The 23334-nt window shown below is 41.2% G+C and overlaps 1 protein-coding gene across 1 annotated transcript in view; it reads left to right on the forward strand.

The window, feature by feature from the left end:
• The first annotated feature begins 2729 nt into the window (after positions 1–2729).
• LOC126161903 (cytochrome b5-related protein-like) overlaps positions 2730–23334 on the forward strand; it is a 133981-nt gene continuing 113376 nt past the window's right edge. Inside the window, exon 1 of the mRNA XM_049918063.1 lies at positions 2730–2850. Within this exon, the coding sequence (XP_049774020.1) occupies positions 2828–2850 (23 nt within the window). The 5' untranslated portion in view covers positions 2730–2827. The remainder of the gene's footprint in view (positions 2851–23334) is intronic.

The following is a 23334-nucleotide window of genomic DNA, read 5'->3' on the forward strand; positions in this document are numbered from 1 at the left end:
AATGAAAGAATAAGCCTTAAGAAATTAAAAAAATAATAGTAAAATACAGAAAAAAAGGATAACTAAATAAAATAGATCGGTTGGAAAGTGCAGATCTATGCAAATATGCGAAATAAGAACCTGCTGCTGGATAACGTTCGTGAAATACCGTTTTCAGAATGAATTTGCGCTCTACAGCGAACTGTGCGCTGTTCTGAAATTTCTGTGCAGACTGAAATTGTGTCCCGGACTGGTACGCGAAACTCGAACCTTCACCTTTCGCGGGCAAGTGTTCAGCTGACAGAGCTACCCAAGCAGGACTCACGGCTCTCCCCTCCTCCCCCCTCCCCTCTCATCGACCTCGATACAAACGGTTCAACACAAGGCTTGTGTGTCTAGAAGTTCCAAACCAGCGCACGCTCCGCTGCAGAGTGAAAATCCATTCCGAACGCAATCTCCTAGGCTGTGGCTAAGCCATGTCTCCACAGAGTCCTTTCTTCCAGGAGTGCTAGTTCCGCGAGATGTGCAGAACATTTGTATTTGTGAAGTCTGGAAGGTACACGTGGGGTACTGGCGTAAGTAAAGGAGGGGTGGTGGGTCCTGACTGTGGCTTGAGCAACTCAGTCCGTACAGCATTTGAACTCGCGAGGCAAAGATCCGGTCCGAAACAAAGATTTAATTTGCCAGGAAATTTCATTAGATACCTTGATGCTCTGCACCGTGCATTGCAACGATATTCCTTGCAGAAGTATGGTTTAAATTTGTGATGAGCTTCAGACAGGATGCCAAAGCTTTCTTCACGCACAGTATGTGTATGCACGCACAGTGTGAACTGAATTGTCGTTTTATGCAAGGGGGTGGTACTCTGTGTACTTCCTGTATTCACTCTACCTCCCCAACACATTCGTTTTCAGCAGACTTTTATTGTTCAACTGTCTAGTATAAGTTAGATTTATAAGGAAGTGTCGTTTTGTATAGTAATGTAACTGAAGTATAGATGAGTACTTGTTACACAACGGGGAGAGGGGGGGGGGATACTAATGCCGGTACTCAAATTGTTGTTTGTCTGCAGTTATTGGGAGATGCTTTCGTACTTCTTCATTCAGTTTCCGAGAGTCAGTGAAGTGTGGTTGTGTTGGCCATCATACAAAATGAGCGGTAAGTTACAGCAACAGACTTGATGTGGTAGACATCAATGTCAATGAAGTTCTCCAACAGGCGTGTAACTTTAGGTGTTATTTTATTTTATTTTAAAGGCTACCAGTTTCAGCATTTCACTATGCCATCTTCACGCCCGTATGCATCTCTCCAAATAAACGAAAATGTCATATAACTTCGAATGAAGCACTAGTGAAACGATTGAATTCACAACATCCAGGTATTTATGGCAGTAAAATGAAATAAAATAACATCTTAGCCGCGCGGGATTAGCCGAGCGGTCTCAGACGCTGCAGTCCTGGACTGTGCGGCTGATCCCGGCGGAGGTTCGAGTCGTCCCTCGGGCATGGGTGTGTGTGTGTTTGTCCTTAGGATAATTTAGGTTAAGTAGTGTATAAGTTTAGGGACTGATGACCTTAGCAGTTAAGTCCCATACGATTTCACATATTTTAACGTCTTAACTTACATGGCTGTTGGAGAATTTCATTGACATTGGCAATTACTTAACCAGCCGATGTTCCCTGTCCATGATGGACAAACAGAGATTATGTGGTAGAGGTGTAGTTCGTTAAAAATGAAGAGAAATAAATCTGGGAAGAAGTAAAGAACGGGTAGCAGTTTTGCGATCTAAGGTAATGCATTCGTATCTGCAAAAGGATCAAAATCTGCAAATGGATTAAAAAATTGATTCAAATATTGAGTAGAACATTTTGATTTCACATTTTAGTTTCCATTCTTAACCGTGTTTTTTTTAAACGTAGGACGTGGTGCTTTCTGTGTTGGCCACTTCTGAGTATAAATTACTTTGTTCTGTAACTGTTCTAGATCGTTTCAGGCTCTAGTGGAATGCAGACAAGAAGAAGAGGAAGATAGACTGTACTTCGATAACTGGAACAGGTTTTCAGACTGTAATTTGTTCTAAATTCTAAATCAATGCTCGCTCAATATATATCGAAATTTTGATAAGTGAAATATTTTCTCACTTTTTTTTTCCTAGCACTGTTTGGCACACATAACTTCGTGAACGTGAGATGTTCCTTTGGTTCTATATCGTTACATATTCTCTACTCATTAGAACGCAAAAACAAAACCATTCGCTAAAATATCCATGCGGGTAATACGACTTTCTTTTGGTTTTGCGAGAAGCATTGGGTCTGCAGACTGAATAAGAATTTTTTCTGCTAAAATTTTTTTGGAAATGAAGCGAAAACTTTATGATAAGAACGAAATGTAGACATACGCGGTCAGGACGTACATTACAATTACAAACTGCGAGAATTGTGTGGAGGCCCGTATATGAGTTAGGTGAGCCAGCTACGAGAGACCGAGAACCAGATCTTCAGATGACGTCCTTGACATTAACTAACTCACGTTGCCAACTACATAAAGTGAACTGAATAAACAACAAAATTTTATACTTAATCCTATCATATTTCTGCAAATGTGCAAGAGAATCGACTAATATTTCTCTTTACATGTAGCGTTATCATCGTCATTTTCGGTGATTTTTGTTGACAAATAATTAACGATGGCGCTTAACTAAGGTAGCATGACACAGCAGACTGTGGGCTTTGCTTCCGCTTTGCGCGGCGGCTGGTTCGTTCTCAAGCCTTGACAACACGTAACGCTTACGCAATGACCTAGAAGAGGTAGTTCCGAAGCGAACCCAAGAGTTTGGCACGCGAGTTCTATGGGACCAATCGTGGAGATTCGGTAAGTGTCTACGGACTTTTAGAATATGTGATCTCGTCAACAGGAATTTAAAATCTGGTTTCGTAGCCGCCTGCAACAAAGTTGCCGCCAAATAAGACAAGGCATTGAAGTAGTTCTTTCCATACAGCTTACCGAATAAAACGTTGAATTCACTTTGGTGCGTAGTTTATTCTTCACACTGTGAGTAGCACTAGATGTTATTGTTATTTGTAATTCTATAGCGAGATTGCTGGTGGCAGTCGAGGAACGTGTCAGTGTATAAACGCTCAGTGAGTAAGCTCATAGGAACGTAGTCAAGACAAAAATTTCAAGTATGTATGTTGTAGGAAACATTCGTGTAGTTCTGCGATGAGCGTGACAGGTTTTTAGTATGAAGCAGTAAACCCTAATACCGATTTCTTAGAAGAATCGATGTCCCATGACTGATTACTTAACAAATGAGATAATGTGTTAAATATTTGACATTAAGCATGTAAGCGATAATTCGAAATAAGTTTGAAATCATGTGTAAAGTTTGTTGAAAGGCACTAAGTGCTCTCTTTATCAAGCATCGGATGAGTGTAGTTCGGGTAATACGCGCTCCGTCTGAAGTAAAAGCTAGTTTTTCACGTAGCTCACTGTTTATGACGTCATAACTCCTGAACTATGTGCCACAGAATAATACGATTGAGTGGTATATGTTGATACTGTCTGCAAAATATGTTACGATTAGAATTAGTAATAACGAAGTAATATACATTAGAACGTCATGCTAGATGCTGAAAAATTTACTACATGAATAGTAAAAATATAATAAGCAATAACCCTTTTTTCCTTTCGTCGTTGCGAGAGGGCTGTCAGCGAGAGAAAGGTTTGGAACTGTGCAAAAGTTTGTTGGAAATCGCTACGTGCTCGCATTCTCAAATCTGGGTGAAAATAATCTGGGTAACTGAGTTAGGTTGCCTCCAGAAATACACAAAATTTCAAGTGCAATACTTCCCCTGATGTGTTAAAACTTTAACATAAGATTGTACCTCATAATAAGTAGATTATGACGGAATATTTTGAGCATGGCTGTATTTCAGTAACGGTTACGGAATAACAGGTAAATAAGACAGTCAACCAGTTGCAATAAAAATATTACAACTGGTTGTCCGCCTTATTCACCTGCCATTATGACACGATTTTAAATTTTTATATTTGGGTGGTAATTAGAAGAAAAACTGAAAATACTTTTTTTTTTCTCGTGGGAGCCGTTAGACTGGCATCCTGCAACTGCAAGACTGCACCATGAAATATCAACCGGTTTAGTCCTTCGATAACGTAGGGGCTGACTACTCGGTGATGCCGGCAACATGTTTATCTCACACTCCTATTAGATAGAAAAATAGATCTGTCTATAGTGTGAGAACGAACGCAGTTTCAGTTGGTGTTGGTTTCTCCGTCTTAAGCTTATCGCAATTGAATTAAAGAGACTTTTACATCAGACGCGTTTGGCTTTTATTTATAAAGCGTCTGCTGTGGTTACTCTGAAAATTGGATACTTATGTTTGTGCATTTTGGTTGTTTTAGATTAAAATTAGCATTTTCGTTTATAAAACTGATGTGCTCTTTACTCACTGTGTTATGTCTCTTATATATACTGCTGAGCCAGAACATTATGACCAGCGACCTACTATCGATCTAAACCCGTCCAGGCAATAGCAGCGTCACCTGGCGAGGAATAACTGCTAGTCAGACACGCGCACGCTGCACGTAGTATAAGTGAGCGTGCTGTCCATGTGTAGAATGGGGAAAGCGCGTGATCTATCTGAGTTATGGTCCGGTGGCCCGGCACGTGGGTTTCCGAAGGTGTACAATTTGTGTGTTCGAGGAATTATGTGGTGTTCGCCTTCAACACGTGACGAAACCGAGGTTAAATCACGCGCAGGCCTCGCGGGGTTGGGCGACCCCCTTCATTACAGACGTCGGTTGGTTGGTTGTTTGGGGGAAGAGACCAAACTGCGAGGTCATCGGTCTCATCGGATTGGGGAAGGATGGGAAAGGAAGTCGGCCGTGCCCTTTCAAAGGAACCATCCCGGCATTTGCCTGGAGAGATTTAGGGAAATCACGGAAAACCTAAATCAGGATGGCCGGACGCGGGATTGAACCGTGGTCCTCCCGAATGCGAGTCCAGTGTGCTAACCACTGCGCCACCTCGCTCGGTTACAGACGTCGGACGTCGTAGGCTGGGCAGACTGGTAAAATAGGACAGGGGGCGAACTGTGGCGAAACTAACATCAAACTTTAATACTGGGCAGAGTACAAGTGTATCTGAACATGCAGTGCACCGAACATTCCTAACGATAGGCCTCCGCAGCAGACGACCCATGCATGTGTCAATGTTTTCACCACCACATCGGCAATTACGACTGAAATTGACGTGGCCATCGACACTGGACGTTGGCGCAGTGACAGAGCATTGCATGGTGTCATGAATCTCGACTCCTTCTTCATCATGCCGATGGGAGGGCGCGAATCTGTCACCTTCCTAGGGAGCAGCTCCTTGACACCTGTACTGCCGGACGGAGACAAGCTGGCGACGGCTCCATTATGCTCTGGGGAACATTTCACGCTGGCATTCAAGGGCGCAGTGCAGTTCGTGCATGACACCGTGACGGCCAAAGAGTATCGTACACTGGTTGCAGGCCACGTACATCCCTTCATGGTGATCATGTTTCACAACGGCAGTGTCATTTTTCAGCAAGATAATGCGCCACGTCACACGGCCAAGAGTGTCATGGACTGCGTCGAGGAACACAGTGGCGAGCTCCAATTGATGTGCTGCCCCTCCCTCCCTCCACGACAAGCCAGATTTGGACCCAATGGAACACATCCGGGATGTGATTGAACGTGGCGGCGGAGCTCGTCTCCTCCCTCCCCGGAATTTACGGGAATTAGGTGACTTGTGTGTGCAGATGTGGTGTCAATGCTTTCCAGCCCCCTACGAAGGCTTCATTGTTTCCATGCCACGGCACGTACCCACTGTTATCCGTGCCAAAGATTGGTGGGCTATTGGGTAAGCGGTCATAATGTTCTGCCTGGGTAAGCGGTCATAATGTTCTGCCTGATCAGTTTATATGTATATAGAAGACGGAGAAACCAATAATAACTGATCTTAACAGCTGGTGCGGAAGGTGGCCATGCAAAGAAACATATTAACAAACTTAGTTTATTTAAACGTTTTTAAAAGTCTACATATAAAAGGCAAATTATAAAGCAAAATCTTTTAGAAAGTCATTGTAATATTCGTTTAATACGAAATTTCATTATATTCTTCTTTTTTTCTTGTGCCCTTGTCCCACATTGATGCTGGATCGGCATGGTTATGAACGGATATGGCGTAGTTAGTTTAAGGGGTGGCGTGATGCTCTTCCTGTCGTCACCCCGTTACGTGCACGGACGAAATGTGTTCACCCCAGCTGTCTGCGTGTACTGTGATTGATAAGAAAGTACTGGAAAGTGTTCTAAATGTTCGTGAATCGTGTAACTGAGGCAGGACTTGGGTACAGTCCCAGTATTTACCTGGTGGGATGTGGGAAACCGCTTATAAACCACATCCAGTTTGGCCGACACACTGACTCTCGTCGTTAATCCGCCGGGAGGATTCGATCCAGGGCCGGCGCACCTCAGTCCCGGAAGCAGCGTTTTAACACCCCGAGATATCCAGGAGGGCCAGGAAATTTGCTTATACAGAAGACAGGATGCTAGGACATCTGTTAAGACATCATGGATTAGCTTCGAGGGAAACATTGTAGGAGAAAGCGGGGTTTGGAATACATCCAGAAAATAATTGAGGATGTGGGTGCTAATCTGAGATGAAGGGGTTGACACAGGAGAGGAATTCGTAGCGTCCCGCATCAAATCAGTAAGAAGACTGATGACTTAAAAAAAAGGGTCCTTTATCTCCCCCTCGAAGCGCAAGAACAAATAATTTTTACATGAAACTATTTTTGAAGGATGTTCTTATGATTTTTACACCTCACTGTCTTTCAACCTGTAACCACACCACCAAGGGGGAAATGTTTTCGCGACTGTCATTAGTCAACTGGCAAAAAACGAAACTATATATTCCATACATACCGATGATTTTAGGTTACGTTTACATGTTACCCGCTTCCACCCCGCACCACTCCTAGATGTGCTAGTCTTACTTCCGTAGTTTTTTTTTTTTTTTTTTTTTTTTTTTTTTTTTTTTTTTTTTTTTTTTTTTGAGGTAGTGAGCCGTCCGGGTAGTAAGTTTCGTTGAAATATCTCTTCACGCTCCAAATCTATGCTTCTCTCCTTTTTCCTAATCCAATCCCTAGCAATATTTTAATTCCACAGAACTATTTCTCCAGGTTGCAAGGCACATGTGTCCAAAATTTGGTTGAAATAGCTCCAAGCGTTCCAGTGTCACGGTTATGTTATCGCGACTTTCGCCATTCAGCCCAGCAACTCAGAAAACTGCGTTTGGGGCCTAATACACTGTAGATTGTTTTCGGTTTTACCTTCTCATCCCAAACTCATCCTCTCATACACCTCATGTAAACACGAAAGTATGAGTGTAATATCCAGAATAGTTTTGGAGCACTTCCAACATCCAGCTAAATTTGACACAGATGTCATTCAGTACCAGAACACAATTGACACAGGTGTCATTCAGTACCAGGACACAATTACCTTAGGGATGACACAACCCTACAACTCTGTATGTGAAGATCAGAGTTCGGGTGTTTTATCTCGACAGTACTTTTCCCAGACAGTAAGTCGTGTATGTAGCCAAGTTCTGCTAAAGTTGCTCCAGGCATTCCAGAGTTATGTTTTACACGTGACGACTTTCTTTCTCCTACAACTATGACGAAACGTACGCACGTACATCCATGTTTGTAGGTCCAAGCATCCGAAGTTTGTTGCTTGCAACTTTCAGTTTCATCGGTGGTTATTGAAAACGTATACGTTTTTGAATAGTATTTAAAGCAGTTATGATTCAGCTGACAATTGCTTTTCCTCTTCAAGTATCATGTTAGTATCTCCAGAAGTCTTCAAAAAATCTCGGATAATGTAAATCAACATGATGGAAGATTAAGTTTTAGTGCCATTGTGGACGTCGAGGTCATAAGAAACGGAACACAAACGTGGACTGGACGAAATTCAAGAAGGAAACCTTATTTTCAAAGGAAGTATTACAGCTTTCATCTAAAGTAAATTGCCATGGAGAAGCTAAGCCTGGATGGCTGAATAGGAATTTGAACCACATTCCTTCGCAATGCGACTCCAGTGCAACCACGCCACCGCCGTACTAGGCGGTTAATCATAACTGACCTGACCAGAATATGAACTATGATCCTCCTTAAACGAGTCCAAAGTGGTGTGGTAACCGACGCTCCTCTTCATTTTGTAATTTCCTGAAAGCAGGTAAATCGCCTCTGCCACGCCGTACATTGTAGACTGTGTACCTTAGTTACAAATTGGTGACACCGTCAAATGTCAAAAGATGATAAAAGAATTTAACCTCCTGCTTACTATTATCCCAATGAAGGCGGTGTGGCTTATTTTTTCGAACCCAGATAGAGGGGCTGTTTTCCCTATACGATGAAGTTTTGGCAAATCTGCGCGGAATCTAATGATAAAATTCGTTACTATTTTTTGCCGATTTCCATGCTATTTTATGGCAGTTTAGGTGTTATACTCAGACTCCTTCTCACCTTTTAGTCTTCTTGCTTTACCTGTGTTATGTTGAAAAAGAAAGTATACCTTCAGTAACACTGTATTAATTACACCATCGTATACGTTACACTGCTTGTCAGAAGAAGACAAAAGTGTTAATATAGGGGTCAAATATATATTCCCGTACGTACTTGCCATGAAGAGAGGGTGACGTGGAATATATAAATTTCACTCAGCACAAAAATGTGTTAAACAGAAAAAAGGGTTTCAAGACTAGTGACATTTTTAACAGAATTTTGCAAACAGTTATTCAAATATCGCCAGGGTCGTAATTTATAATAGACTGTGTCGTTTATTTGTCAATACTTTACTGAGTCGATCGCAATAAATGACAGCAGCGCGGGATAGCCGCGCGGTCTGGGGCGTTTTGTCACGGTCCGCGCGGCTCCCCTCATCGGAGGTTCGAGTCCACCCTCGGGCATGGGTGTGTGTGTTGTCCATAGCGTAAGTTAGTTTAAGTTAGATTAAGTAGTGTGTAAGCTTAGGGACCGAGGACCTCAGCAGTTTGGTACCATAAGAACTTCACCACAAATTTCCAAAATTTGCAACAAATGACTGATGACAGATCACACTTGACTTCCATAATAGTCGAATGTATTTACGTTCCATATACATATTAGCTGACAAAAGCGGCGTTGCATTTGTATTCGTCTGGCCATTTTTCTATTAGAAACGGAAACAAAAAATGAACAATGTTTGCAGTGCAGTATCGTAAAAATTTCATTTCAATGTAATTTCTGAAATTATAGAACGATCGCTCATAGCAACCTGTATAATGTACAAATGTAGAGGTAAAGTATCTAAATTAAGAAACTAGATTCCGAACAGTTTCTGCTCGCTGGGGGCAGTAGCTTCGCATATCTACAACGAGATTTTGTGAACGACTCTATGGCAACGCTTCTTCATAGGTCTATGGGCGGTTGCTGTTTTCGCCTACAGCTGTTTGCGCTTCACAGTTGAACGTTGTCACAAGCGCTGCCACGTGTCAGGGATTTCCTTTATTTAACTCGTTCTTACGAGTGTCTTAGCAGTAAAGAATAAAGGTATTAAAACTTCATGCAAGGTATGGCAATTGATTACGCGTCTCAGTGTTTATGTCGTAATACCTCTTGAACTATGTGTTGTACAATGATGTATTTGTGTTGGAACATTCAGCGGCGTATGTGGATACTGTCTGCGAAATACGTTTCTAAAAGAGTTAGTACCAAAGGAATAATAAATTCAAACGTCATGCACAACGCTGTAGTTTTCCCAACCATCTCATTGTTTATGACGTCATATATCCTGAACTGTGTTAGGCAGGCGGTTTTTGCCCCCACAGCGATTGTTGCTTGACAGTAAAGGATGTGTATACCAAGTTCAGTTGAAATCGCTCCAGTGGTTTAGGACGAGATGTAGAACACACACACAAATATGAACCAGGGACCTTGCCATTGGTGGGGAGGCTTGCGTGCCTCAGCGATACAGATAGCAGTACCGTAGGTGCAACCACAACGGAGGGGTATCTGTTGAGTGGACAGACAAACGTGTGGTTCTTGAAGAGGGGCAGCAGCCTTTTCAGTAGTTGCAGGGGCAACAGTCTGGATGATTGACCGATCTGGCCTTGTAACACTAACTAAAACGGCCTTGCTGTGCTGGTACTGCGAACGGCTGAAAGCTTGGGGAAACTACACCGTAATTTTTCCCGAGGGCATGCAGCTTTACTATATGGTTAAATGATGATGGCGTTCTCTTGGGTACAATATTCCGGAGGTAAAATAGTCCCCCACTCGGATCTCCGGTCGGGGACTACTTAGGAGGGCGTAGTTAGCAGGAGAAAGAAAACTGGCGTTCTATGGACCAGAGCGTGGAATGTTAGATCCCTTACTCGGGCAGGTAGGTTAAAAAATTTAAAAAGGGAAATGGATAGGTTAAAGTTAGATATAGTGGGAATTAGTGAAGTTCAGTGGCGGGAGCAACAAGACTTCTGGTCAGGTGAATGCAGGGCCATAAATACAAAATCAAATACGGTAATGCAGGAGTAAGTTTAATAATGAATAAAAAAATGGGAGTGTGGGTAATCTACTACGAACAACATAGTGATCGCATTATTGTAGCCAAGATAGACATGAAGCCCATGCCTACCACAGTAGGATAAGTTTATATGCCAACTAGCTCCGCAGATGACGAAGAGATTGATGAAATGTATGATGATATAAAAGAAATTATTCTTGTATAGATGGAAGAGGCCTGGAGATACTGGAAAATTTCAGATAGATTATATAATGGTAAGACTGAGATTTAGGAACCAGATCTTAAATTGTAAGACATTTCCAGGGGCAGATGTGGACTCTGACCACAATCTGTTGGTTATGAGCTGTAGAGTAAATCTGAAGAAACTGCAAAAAGGTGGGAATTTAAGGAGATGGAACCTGGATAAACTGAAAGAGCGAGAGGTTGTAGAGAGTTTCAGGGAGAGCATTAGGGAACGATTGACGAGAACGGGCGAAAGAAATACAGTAGAAGAAGAACGGGTAGCTTTGAGAGATGAAATAGTGAAGGCTGCATAAGATCAAGTAGGTAAAAAGACGAGGGCTAGTAGAAATCCTTCGGTAGCAGAGGAGATATTGAATTTAATTGATGAAAGGAGAAAATATAAAAGTGCAGTAAATGCAGCAGTGAAAAAGGAATACAAACGTCTCAAAAATGAAATCGACAGGAAGTGCAAATGGCTAAGCAGGAATGGCTAGAGGACAAATGTAAGGATGTAGAGGCATATCTCACTAGTGGTAAGATAGATACATACTATAGGAAAATTAAAGAGACCTTTGGAGAAAAGAGAACTCCCTGTGTGAATATCAAGAGCTCATGTGGAAAACCGGTTATAAGCAAAGAAGGGAAATCAGAAAGGTGGAAGGAGTATATAGAGGGTCTATCCAGGGGCAATTTACTTCAGAGTAATATTATGGGAATGGAAGAGGACGGGGATGAAGAAGAAATGGGAGATATGATACTGCGTGAAAAATTTGACAGAACACTGAGAGACACTAAGTCGAAACAAGACAACATTGCATTAGAACTACTGTTAGCCTTGGGAGAGCCAACCATCACAAAACTGTACCATCTGGTGAGCAAGATGTACGAGACAGGCGAAATACCTTCAGACTTCAATAAGAATATAATAATTCCAATCCCAAAGAAAGCAGGTGTTCATAGGTGTGAAAATTACGGAACTATCAGTTTACTATGTCATGGCTGCAAAGTACTGACACGAATTCTGTGCAGACGAATGGAAAAACTGGTAGAAGACGACCTCGGGGAAGATCAGTTTGGATTACGAGATAATGTTGGAACACGTGAGGCAATACTGACCCTACTACTTATCTTAGAAGATAGCTTAAGGAAACGCAAACTTACGTTTCTAGCATTTGTAGAATTAGAGAAAGCTTTTGACAATGTTGATTGGAATACTCTCTTTCAAATTCTGAAGGTGGCAGGGAGCGAAAGGCTATTTACAATTTGTACAGAAACCAGATGGCAGTTATAAGAGTAGAGGGGCAGAAAAGGGAAGCAGTGGTTGGGAAGGGAGTGAGACAGGGTTGTAGCCTCTCCCCGGTGTTATTCAATCTGTATGTTTGGCAAGCAGTAAAGGAAACAAAAGAAAATTTCGGAGTAGGAATTAAAATCCATGGAGAAGAAATAAAAACTTTGAGGTTTTCCGATAACATTGTAATTATGTCAGAGACAGCAAAGGACCTGGAAGAGCAATTGAACGAAATGGACAGTGTCTTGAAAGGAAGATATAAGACAAACACCAACAAAAGCAAAACGAGGATAATGGAATCGGGTGATGCTGAGGGAATTAGATTAGGCAATGAGACACTTAAAGTAGTAAATGAGTTTTACTATTTGAAAAGCAAAATAATTGATGATGGTCGAAGTAGAGAGGATATAAAATGTTGACTGGCAATGGCAAGGAATGCGTGTCTGAATAAGAGAGATTTGTTAACAACGATTATAGATTTAAGTGTCAGGAAGTCGTTTCTGAAAGTATTTGTATGGAGTGTAGCCATGTATGGAAGTGAAACATGGACGGTAAATAGTTTAGACAAGAAGAGAATAGAAACTTTCGAAATGTGGTGCTACAGAAGAATGCTGAAGATTAGATGGGTAGATCAGATAGCTAATGAGGAGGCAATGAACAGAATTGGGGAGAAGAGAAATTTTTGGCACAACTTGACTAGAAGAAGTGATCGGTTGGTACGAGATGTTCTGAGGCATCAAGGGATCACAAATTTAGTACTGGAGGGCAGCGTGGAGGGTAAAAATCGTAGAGGGAGACCAAGAGATGAATACACTAAGCAGATTCAGAAGGACGTAGGTTGCAGTATTTACTAGGAGATGAAAAAGCCTGCACAGGATAGAGTAGCCTGGAGAGCTGCATCAAACCAGTCTCTGGACTGAAGACCACAACAATATATATATATATATATATATATATATATATATATATATATATATATATATATATATTCCAAATTCTAGATGTTTTCACTCAAGAATTGCGCAAATACAAAATTTCGCATCATTCAGTTAAAAGCAGCCGATTTCGCGTAATTAGCAGTGCGTTAGTATACGAGACACAGAGGCTAATTAGCCAGACCCGAAGTTGTAAATATCTTGCTGTTCTGTGGCTGCCTAATTCTACACTACCGTACACAGGTACTCGGTATTTTCAACATGTCACAAGTCAGAAAGAATGAGATCAATAAAAACGATTTAGAGTTGACTGTTGAGTTGAAGTGCTGGTGTTTTTCATTCCGTTGTACACATCACCTCGGCCGAGAAACCGAAGTTTTATTACTTCATTTGCCAAGCATTGGTGAAATTAGGAAGAGGCGAGTTATATTTTGCTGAAGATGGAAGGTGGAGAATAAAATAAACGTTTCCGCATGAAAATAATGTTCTGTTGAAAGTGACTGCTGATAGTAAATGTGAGGGTTTGCTGAAAAGTGGTTCTTCCGAATGTTTTATGTGAAAACTCCTAAAGCTTTTTAAATAAAACAGATGTTATTAACAGTCTTTATTCTTCATGTCTACAAATTTATTTCACATTGCATTCACCCCGGTGACGCACACATTTCCCAACAAGAGACCAGTTTGTTGATACCGTCAGTCTAGAATGTTTGAATTTGTTGACGGAGCCACAATGTCACCTCCTCTTGTATCGCTTCATCACTGTCGAAGTGAAGTGCACGAAGGTGTTGTTTAAGTTTTGGAGACAGATGTAAATCGCTTTGGGACTGTATAGAGAATGACCGATGACAATGAAACCCAAGACGTCGGACTGCTGCAGCTGTCGCAGCGCTCGTGTGTGGTCTGTCGTTGTCGTGCTGAAGGAGAGGGTGCTCCTTGTGTGGACGAACTCTTCCAATTGGAGACTCGATTGCAGCACGCTGTTTCTCACGCACCGACAAAGTCACGTTACACACCTCTGTGTTGCACACTACAGTTCTGAGCCATCTAGCGCCAGAGGGCTGCAAATATGTAGGTGCGAAGAATAAAGATATAGAATGTAAATACCGTTTATTTATTTTTTTTTTTCACTTCGAATCACCCATCTTTGGGGCACGTCATATCCATTACGTCTTAGATGCTTGTGCTCTCTTTTTCTCCCAATAGTTCTTCATTCTATCTAATCTCTTCTTTCTTTCGTCCTCTGGTACCTGAATCGGTTTCCTGGTGTTGATCTTAACTTGGAAGACCTTAGTCTGGCTGTCCCATTCTTTAACATGACTTCGGTAATCTGGAGTTCTCTCAAATCCCTTTACATTTCCTTAAACCAATTGAGTTTAGTCTTTTTTGTAACTGAAGTCAAAGATTTGTTTAGTTACTGTGTTGAAATTCATTTGGAGTACGTGTCCATAGAAATCGATGCTCCTTTTCCTCATGGTTTCCGAGAGTCTCTCCGACTTTACATAGACGGCTTCGTTTCTAAAGAAAACTTTTTTGTTATTTCGGAATTTAGGAACCATGATCTTCCTCAAAATTTTCCTCTCCTCGATTTCCAATTTCTCCATTTGCCCTTTCGTCCCCATGACTAGTGTCTCGGGCGCATAGAGTGCTTCCGGCTTAATTACTGTGTTATAATGCCTTATTTTGATGTTCCAAGAGAGGGATTTCTTATTGTACGTTTTTTTAGTTTTGTGGAAAGCTAGTTCCATTTTGGTCCTTCTTGCTTCCATTGCTTTCCCTTCAAGGCTGTTCCATTCAATCCAGTCCCCTAGGTACTTAAAACTCCTTAGCACTTCTACTTCTTGAGCTCCTACTTTAATTATCTTAGGAGTATCTAGTATACTCGTCATAATCTTAGTTTTTTCGTAAGAAATCTTAAGTCCTATCTTCCCTGCCTGCTCTTGTACCTCGACGATTTGTTCTTTAGCTTCCTCCCACGTTTCCGCGAGCAGCCCCATGTCGTCAGCAAATGCTTAACACTTAATCGCGATTCCTTTGTTTTTTGTTCCAAGTCTTATTTTCCCTCTCGTTCTTGCATTCCACTCCCTCACAACTTTTTCGAGTGCACAGCTAAACAGCAGCGGTGAAAGACCATCCCCTTGTCGGACCCCTTTTCTGATCTCAAAAGGTTATTTTTTTTCTTTCTTCTTCTTCGCGGATGGATCACTTAGGACCACACGTAATCCTTTGTTGGCCTTCCTTTTCGCCCAGTATTCCTTCATAAACAACGAATGGGCTAGCTTTCGTTGCGTAGACCATGTATGTCGGTTAGTTTTTCTCTCTTCTTCCTCAAAACCCCGTGTGTTTGTGATTTTTCTGATTTCATTTCTATCATGTAAATTTGGAGACCATAATTCTCCCAGGTCTTTTTCCGTCTGTTTGTACCAGTTCGGTCTTGTAGTTTTGTTCTTTAAAAATGTATGGATTTTGTGCGTTAACCTGTTTGAGTCCATTCTTTCTAAGTGCCCCATGAATTGGATTCTTCTCATGCGCATTGTGTCTGTTATTTTGGAGATATTTTTATATATTTCTGCATTGGGTTTTGGATAATGTACCTCATCTTTAGTTCTTGGTCCTAGGATTTTCCTCATTATCTTACGTTCTTTCACTTCTAATTCCTCTTTTAGTGTTCTGTGTTGAAGGTTTAGTGTCTCAGATGCGTAGAGAGCTTTTAACAATTTTCTCGTGAAAAATTCGGAGGCATTACTTTTCAGCATACCCTCGTAATAAGAGAAATTTTTGCGTCTGAATACATCTATCCTAACCATCAAAAGCAAAGAACCAAGTTATGTGCAAGAAGTTTGTTTCATCTACCTGTCTGAGACTTGCGTACTTGGCTTAGAAAATCTTTGAATTTCTAAATGAACGCATGAAATGCAGTCAAATGAAAACCGAGCACCCTCCACAGCGGAAACGTAGACTGGTTCCATTCAAAAGTAATCACCACACGCGTTAAGACATTTATCCCACTTGGAGGCGACAAGATTAATTCCTGATTCGTAGTATGCGGTCCGCCGCTGGTGGGTCCTCAATCGAACGCGCACCAGCACTTCCTCGTCCGACAGAAACCGACATCCTCGCATGTCTTTCTTCAGGTCATCAAAGATGTGAAAATCAAAGGATGAAAGAATCTCGCTGTATGGAGATGTTGCTGCGATTAACAACCAAATCCCTGAAGCGTAGCATCCGTCCGATGGGCAGTGTGGGGGCAGGCGTGATCGTGATGTACAACAGAATATTTCCCACCGACAGCATACCGACAGCCCGAAGGCAAACGGCAAAGGCAACATTGGAAACATCCCACATCTCCCCACCAAGAAATCCAAAGCTGTTCACACAAGGTCGTTATGACCATCTTCTCCGATTGCAGAGGGCTCCCTACTCGCTCGTTTCCACGAGCTTTGAATCACTATCAGTGCGCAGCGGTATGAAGACAATTTGCGGAAACTGCGACAGGAATGCTGTCGGACGGGATCATTCTGTTAACTACAACGCACGCTCTCGCACTGCCAATCGGGCGAAGGCTAAGCTTCAACGATTTGGTTGGAAACAATGCAGCATCTTCCGTTCAGCCTGGCACTTTCACTGTGTGATTTTTACGTCTTTGGTGTCCTGAAGAAGACATGCTCGGACGTCGGTATCAGCCGGACGAGGAAGTGGAAGAGTTAGTGCGGCAGTGGACTTGTCAGCGGCCGCCCGCATGGTACAAAACCGGAATTGGTCATCTTGCCTCCCAGTGGGATGAATGTCTTAACATGTGTAGCGATTACTTTTGAATGCAATTTGGCCATTGTCTGGATGTTTGGTTTTCATTTGACCCCTCCCCTCCCTCCTTTTATATGTTACGAGTTAGCTCAATGGCCGAGGTCTGGCCATTTGGAGGTGGGCTTCCGGTCAGTCGCTCGACTCTTTTCTGTCTATTAACACGACTTTCACTCCTGACACGGCTCTTTTCCTTTTAAGGATTAAAAAAATACTGCGGTCCTCCATAGTCTGAATTCCACCTGAAATAACTGGCTTGACGAGTCAGTTCTGCGCTGGGAGTACGCATTAGGAGTGATTTAAAATGGAATGATCATATAATGTTGATCGTCGGTAAAGCAGATGCCAGACTGAGATTCATTGGAAGAATCCTAAGGAAATGCAATCCGAAAACAAAGGAAGTAGGTTACAGTACGCTTGTTCGCCCACTGCTTGAATACTGCTCAGCAGTGTGGGATCCGTACCAGATAGGGTTGATAGAAGATATAGAGAAGATCCAACGGAGAGCAGCGCGCTTCGTTACAGGATCATTTAGTAATCGCGAAAGCGTTACGGAGATGATAGATAAACTCCAGTGGAAGACTCTGCAGGAGAGGCGCTCAGTAGCTCGGTACGGGCTTTTGTCAAAGTTTCGAGAACATACCTTCACCGAAGAGTCAAGCAGTATATTGCTCCCTCCTATGTATATCTCGCGAAGAGACCATGAGGATAAAATCAGAGAGATTAGAGCCCACACAGAGGCATACCGACAATCCTTCTTTCCACAAACAATACGAGACTGAAATAGAAGGGAGAACCGATAGAGGTACTCAAGGTACCCTCCGCCACACACCGTCAGGTGGCTTGCGGAGTATGGATGTAGATGTAGATGTAGAAAAGACGTTTCGCCTCAATTTTTTCTCGTGCTCCGTGCCTGCTAACTTAGCTCAAAATGCTTCTTTATGTATAGAACAATGAATCCTGTCTGTCGATCGTTCTAGTACTTTTGTCTTTCATCGCCAACTAAATCTTCAAATTCTTTCTCCATGGTGTGCTAATGTCGTTTCATAGCAAATTCGGAGTACCCGTTTCTTATGTGACTGCAAAATATATATCTAGAATTCTCATCCGTCTCTTCTATCCTTCCCATTCCCAATCTTCTTAAAAGCTTATGAAAATAGAATGCTAGATTGCCTCATTCTGTGCAAACAGCCTCTGGTCGTGTGAACGTCCTTCATATCACGAACAAATAACGAAGGGTAAACAGCGCTGACATCACGATTTTGCCGAACTAGAGAGAGTTTTGCCGACTGAAAAATGCCACACCGCAACATTAAACGAAATGTTGCGCTTTACCGGGTACTTCTGGGAAGGAACGAGCAAAGCCGAGGTGGCCGAGCCTTGGCAGGACGGCGGCCCGCACACCTTGCACGCGTCAAGTCTGGCACGCCATGGCCCGCCCAGGTTTTCCGCGATTGATAGGCATATGTCGCGCAAGACTTCATTCCCTTACAGCTGGTAACGTCCCCTAAGAACAATTTATACACAACTGTGCTTAAACTGACACACAATATTTTTAGCGCAACGCAATCTATCAAAGATCCCTGCAATAGAATGGCCCTGAGTAACATTAAACTATCCCTTTCACAAATAACTTACCTCACAAAAATCTTCATTACTCGAACTACTGCAATACAGCGAGCGCCACTACTGCCAGCTAAATAAAAGATTCAAACTACGGAAGTCACTAACTACTGATAGGGATAGTTAGCAAATGAAAGATTTTAATAGAGAACAAACACTGTATTTACCTTAATAATCCTAATATATATAGCAGTTCAATTTCAAAACTTCCGCCATCTCTCTCCCCACATCCACCACTGCTGGCGGCTCACCTCCAACTGCGCAACACTACGCGCTGTTCACATCCAGCTGCCGCTGCCCAACACTACAATGGCAGACAACAATGCAAACTAGCCACAGGCTGCACACAGCACAGCCAGTGATTTTCATACAGAGCGCTACGTAACGTTGCCAATAAGAAAACATAAACAGCCTACTTACATAAAGAAAACATAAACAGCCTACTTACAAGCTCTATCAGAGCTTTAGCCTCTCTTAAGTTGGCCGACCGGCGACAAATCTGAAATAAAATAAATTTGCCTAATCATTAAAACAGCTGATCCCGTACTAGGGAATAAATACGCTTCGAAATCGAGAGAAAGAGAGAGAGAGAGAGAGAGAGAGAGAGAGAGAGAGAGAGAGAGAAACACAAAAGAGAGAAAGAAAAACACACAACTTAGTCATAGTTGCGAATAGGGATAAAATAATAAGCTAACTTAAATCTACTGAGCTCAGATGCTAAACTAAGGGACGAGGCAATGCAGCAGTACATAACAAATTAACACAAACAGCAATGACAAAACAATGCCAATTTGCAAAGCAAGCAGCAGTAAATCTAAATTAACAGATAAAATGCAAAATTACACCTAGTATGAGCCAATGTGCAGCAACAATAAAAATAAATCAGTAGTAAAACTAGCTTAACAGAGTAATACAAAGTGAAATTTAGTAGCACTATGCCTGGCAAACAGCAGTAACTTATACCTAAACATGACATAGCTCAAGCAGAAAAAAATATTACAGTAAAATGGCCATGTCTAATACCTATGTCACATCTTAACACTAGAGTGATGCATCACGAGAACTTACACTAGCAGATAAGTTACCAAATCGTAAAGAAATTATTTATGCAATTCCTGTGAAGGGAAATGTCTATTTATGTGCCCTCGTTTTCTTGGAAGTAGATCATAAATTTCTTATTGACTGGATCTGTAGGCATAAAATAACTATATTAGTACATATATTAAATTTTATTTTAACCAATGCTGCAGTGCAGCTAGAAACTTGATATTAAACAAAATGTGTAAATCAATACATAAAGCAAGCCATATGGCATTTTCCTCAACTAGCAAGACAATAGCCGTGAAATGTTTCTCATCGTTTCATTAGGCATTTCAGTAAATATCATAAATTACGAGCTCCACAGTATGCTTTCAACAAGGAAATGTCAATAGCGAGGACAATGGCCTCCCCTTTCTTTTTTTCTACGTGTGCTTCTGTCGAGGCACTCACACTAATGGCTTGTTCTCCAGGCGTCTGACACACCTGGGTGCCCACGACGCATTATGTGCAGGTGGTCACTTAACTTTCTTACGGAAATATTTACGACAGCAGTTTCCGCTACAGTGACAGTCTCATATACAAAATTTCACGGGTCGAGAATTTGCGTTGCAAATGTGTAGAAACAAAATCCTATTGATGTAACAGTGTCCAAAAAATTTTCGTCGGCATTGTGATACATTCACGCATTTACACACATTTCATAACTCTTAAAGTACGATTCTTGGTTTCCAACATCCTTTTTCACAAGTCAAGAGTCCCTACCCACTATTCATTACTACTTACCTTATTCGTCGACACTTCTTCAATATTGCATCATAACAGATAAGTAGCATAATCAAATAACTCATATAGCATCAGCCTATTAATCATAAACATACCTCAGCAGCATAATACACATCGTCATCGTAATAATAACATCATAACACCTCATTCAAATCTCAAAATCGTCGTAGCTTCCTCCAATAATTTCAAAACCTAACAAAATTCTCTGCTCATGTCAAAAGTGTCATCTGCCTCAAACGTACTTTAAAATCATGCTCCCTTACCAAATACATCATTCAAAGCTCTCATAGTATCACAATGGTACCAAAAAAATATGAACAGTTCACAAAGTACAGACAAAATACAATTTCGTAAGTGTGAAGTTATCCAACTGTGTAATTGCGTAAACGTGTGTCACTGATGTAAAAAAAAAGTTTGTCTCTCTCAGTTAAATGATCAGATAGCAGTGTAATTTGTATTAGAGAAATATGGTACCGATGTGTAAAGTTGTATAAGCAGATACCATATTAGCTAGGGCTCCTTGTGCTTGCCAAACACATGGTACACAAAGTAAGCGTGTACCCCCCCCGAGGATTATTGTAATTATACCCTCAGTTGTTACAGATTACAGCAATGGAATGAAATGTATCACGGAAAACTTTCTTTGTAATTCAAAAATCTTTAAAAATTAAGTACAAAATTAATCACTCAAATACGTGTCCTGTAGCGCTAAATGTGCGTCTTGCTGTAAGATAATCTCTGTGGAAGTGTCGTAGTTATTGTCCTCCGAAAGCTAAGTTCTGCAGAAGTCAATGTACTTACCTCATGATACACAAAAGTGAAATGCTTTGCGTATAGATAACTTAGTTATTACGCTTATTGCCGTGATGAGGAAAGTACTGTGCTGTAACGTATTGTTGTCCTATGGAAAAGGCTGTCTCCTTGTAGCTATACCACAAAAGTCACCACTAAAACATGTCTCACTTTATAGAAGAATTCAGAAAAAACTGTGCAGATATAAAACAGATACACCGCAAAAGCAACATTGTAAATTGTCACGCATTAGCAGCGTCATGATAAAATCGTGTAGCTGTCACATAAACTAACCACTGTGTCGTCTGGCATTTCACAGAAAGCACCTCAAATCCAGAATCCACTCTCAAGCAAACCAAAATGTTGCATGAAAATCTCATTAGCAGTGCTGGTATATGTCCTAAGTATGTAAGCCTGATAATCGTTACGTAATCGTCCAACTAACAAGCAAGAATGTACACACACAATAACACTGTGTCGTCTGTTCGCAATAACAATGCATTCGTAATTTCTGTTTGAATAAGTTCTCTTGGTTCTTGACTGGATATTTAACTTTAAACATTGTTGCATGGTAACAGTTTCTAAAGCATACTAGTAATGTGAAGTGAAACGTTTTATGGCAAAGACAAAGTTAAAAAGCAGATTATTTTTCAATAAACGGTTTTACATGTGAAATGTGGTGTAAACCTTTACTCTTCCTAGTACGCAGAGTTTCAACTTCAACGCAATTATCATGTGGTATACGTCGGATTCTGTAAGGTCCATTGTAAACTAGAAAGAATTTGTGACTCAAATGTTTCTTCTTATGTGACAATGAATGAGCTTTAATGAGAATTTTCTGACCAATATATAATTTCTTTGCATTTGCTTTACCGTGTAGTTTTCTCCTTTTGTCTGCTGCAGATTTTATATTTTTAAGAGCCAAATCAATTATGTCTTTGTGTCGAAGTTTACGTGTATTCGGGAAAGGTACAAGCTCTCTGATTCTGTTCGGTGGTTCTTCATTCTTCAGTACAAGAGTAGGTGGTAAAGCAGTGGAATCATGAGGCATTTCATTCAGCACATTTTGAAATAAGTGTAAATATTTGTCCCAATTCTGATGCTTTCTGTGACAATAAAGTCTGCAAAGCTTATTGATTTCTTTCATAATCCTTTCAGACGGGTTACAATGTGGTGAATACAATGAAATAAAAACAGGTTTGATTTTATGATTCCGAAGCATGCGTGACCAAACAGCAGATCTGAATTGCGGTCCGTTATCTGAAATGACTTTACTAACGTGTCCAACTTCACGTAAGAAATTTTTAACAAAGGCGTTGGATACAGACCGTCCAGTGGCTTTACGTAACGGAGTGAAAGAAACAAATTTTGAAGTAAGTTCAACAGCGACTAGAACGTACGAAAATCCATTCGATGTTCTGACAAGGGGTCCCAAGAGATCAACAGCTGCAAATTCTTTTAATTTAGAAGGAATAATAGGAAACAACGGAGCACGATGAGAGATAGTAGATGGTTTCGCCTTTTGACAAAGTTTACAAATAGACAAGACTCTTCGAATTCGCTTTTCCATATTTTTAAAATAACAAGTCGTTCGAAGAATACGATAACATTTTCGTGGGCCAAAATGTGCGTAGCTGAAATGAATGTACCAAATGAGCTTATTAACAAAATCGTCTGGAATGCAAAGTACCCATAGCTTGTCATCAAAAGTGCAGCGTTTGAAGAGTATGTTGTTTCTAACCAGGTAATAATGCCGAATCTGAGTGTGTGTCTTTTCATGCCATTTACTTTTGATGTCTTTCCAAATCGGATCTTTATCTTGTTCATGAGCAATGTCCTTTAAAGATGTGGTGATGAAGTTTTCAAAGGCGACTTTCTGAATGTAAAGAATACTGAAATTTTTCTCGAGGTTGCCTTCTGTGTTACTTTTCTCAAGCCCAGCCGGTGCGCGTGACAGCGCGTCCGCAACAATGTTCTCCTTGCCGGGAATGTAGACTATTGTGAAGCGGAATTCTTGCAGAAACAATGCCCAACGTTTTAACCTATCATGATTTAATTTTGAAGACATAAGAAATTGTAATGCACGATGATCACTGTATACTTTTACGTGCTTACCAGAAAGAAAGAAACGGAATTTGTTAAATGCCCAAACGATAGCTAAAGCTTCTAATTCAGTAACGGAATAATTTTTTTCATATTTTGTTAGCACTCGGCTAGCAAAAGCAATGGTTTTCTGAATGGTAGTGTCATTTTCTATGGCTT

The sequence above is a fragment of the Schistocerca cancellata genome, chromosome 2 (genome assembly GCF_023864275.1).
Source record: "Schistocerca cancellata isolate TAMUIC-IGC-003103 chromosome 2, iqSchCanc2.1, whole genome shotgun sequence".
In the NCBI taxonomy this organism is placed as follows: Eukaryota; Metazoa; Arthropoda; class Insecta; order Orthoptera; family Acrididae; genus Schistocerca; species Schistocerca cancellata.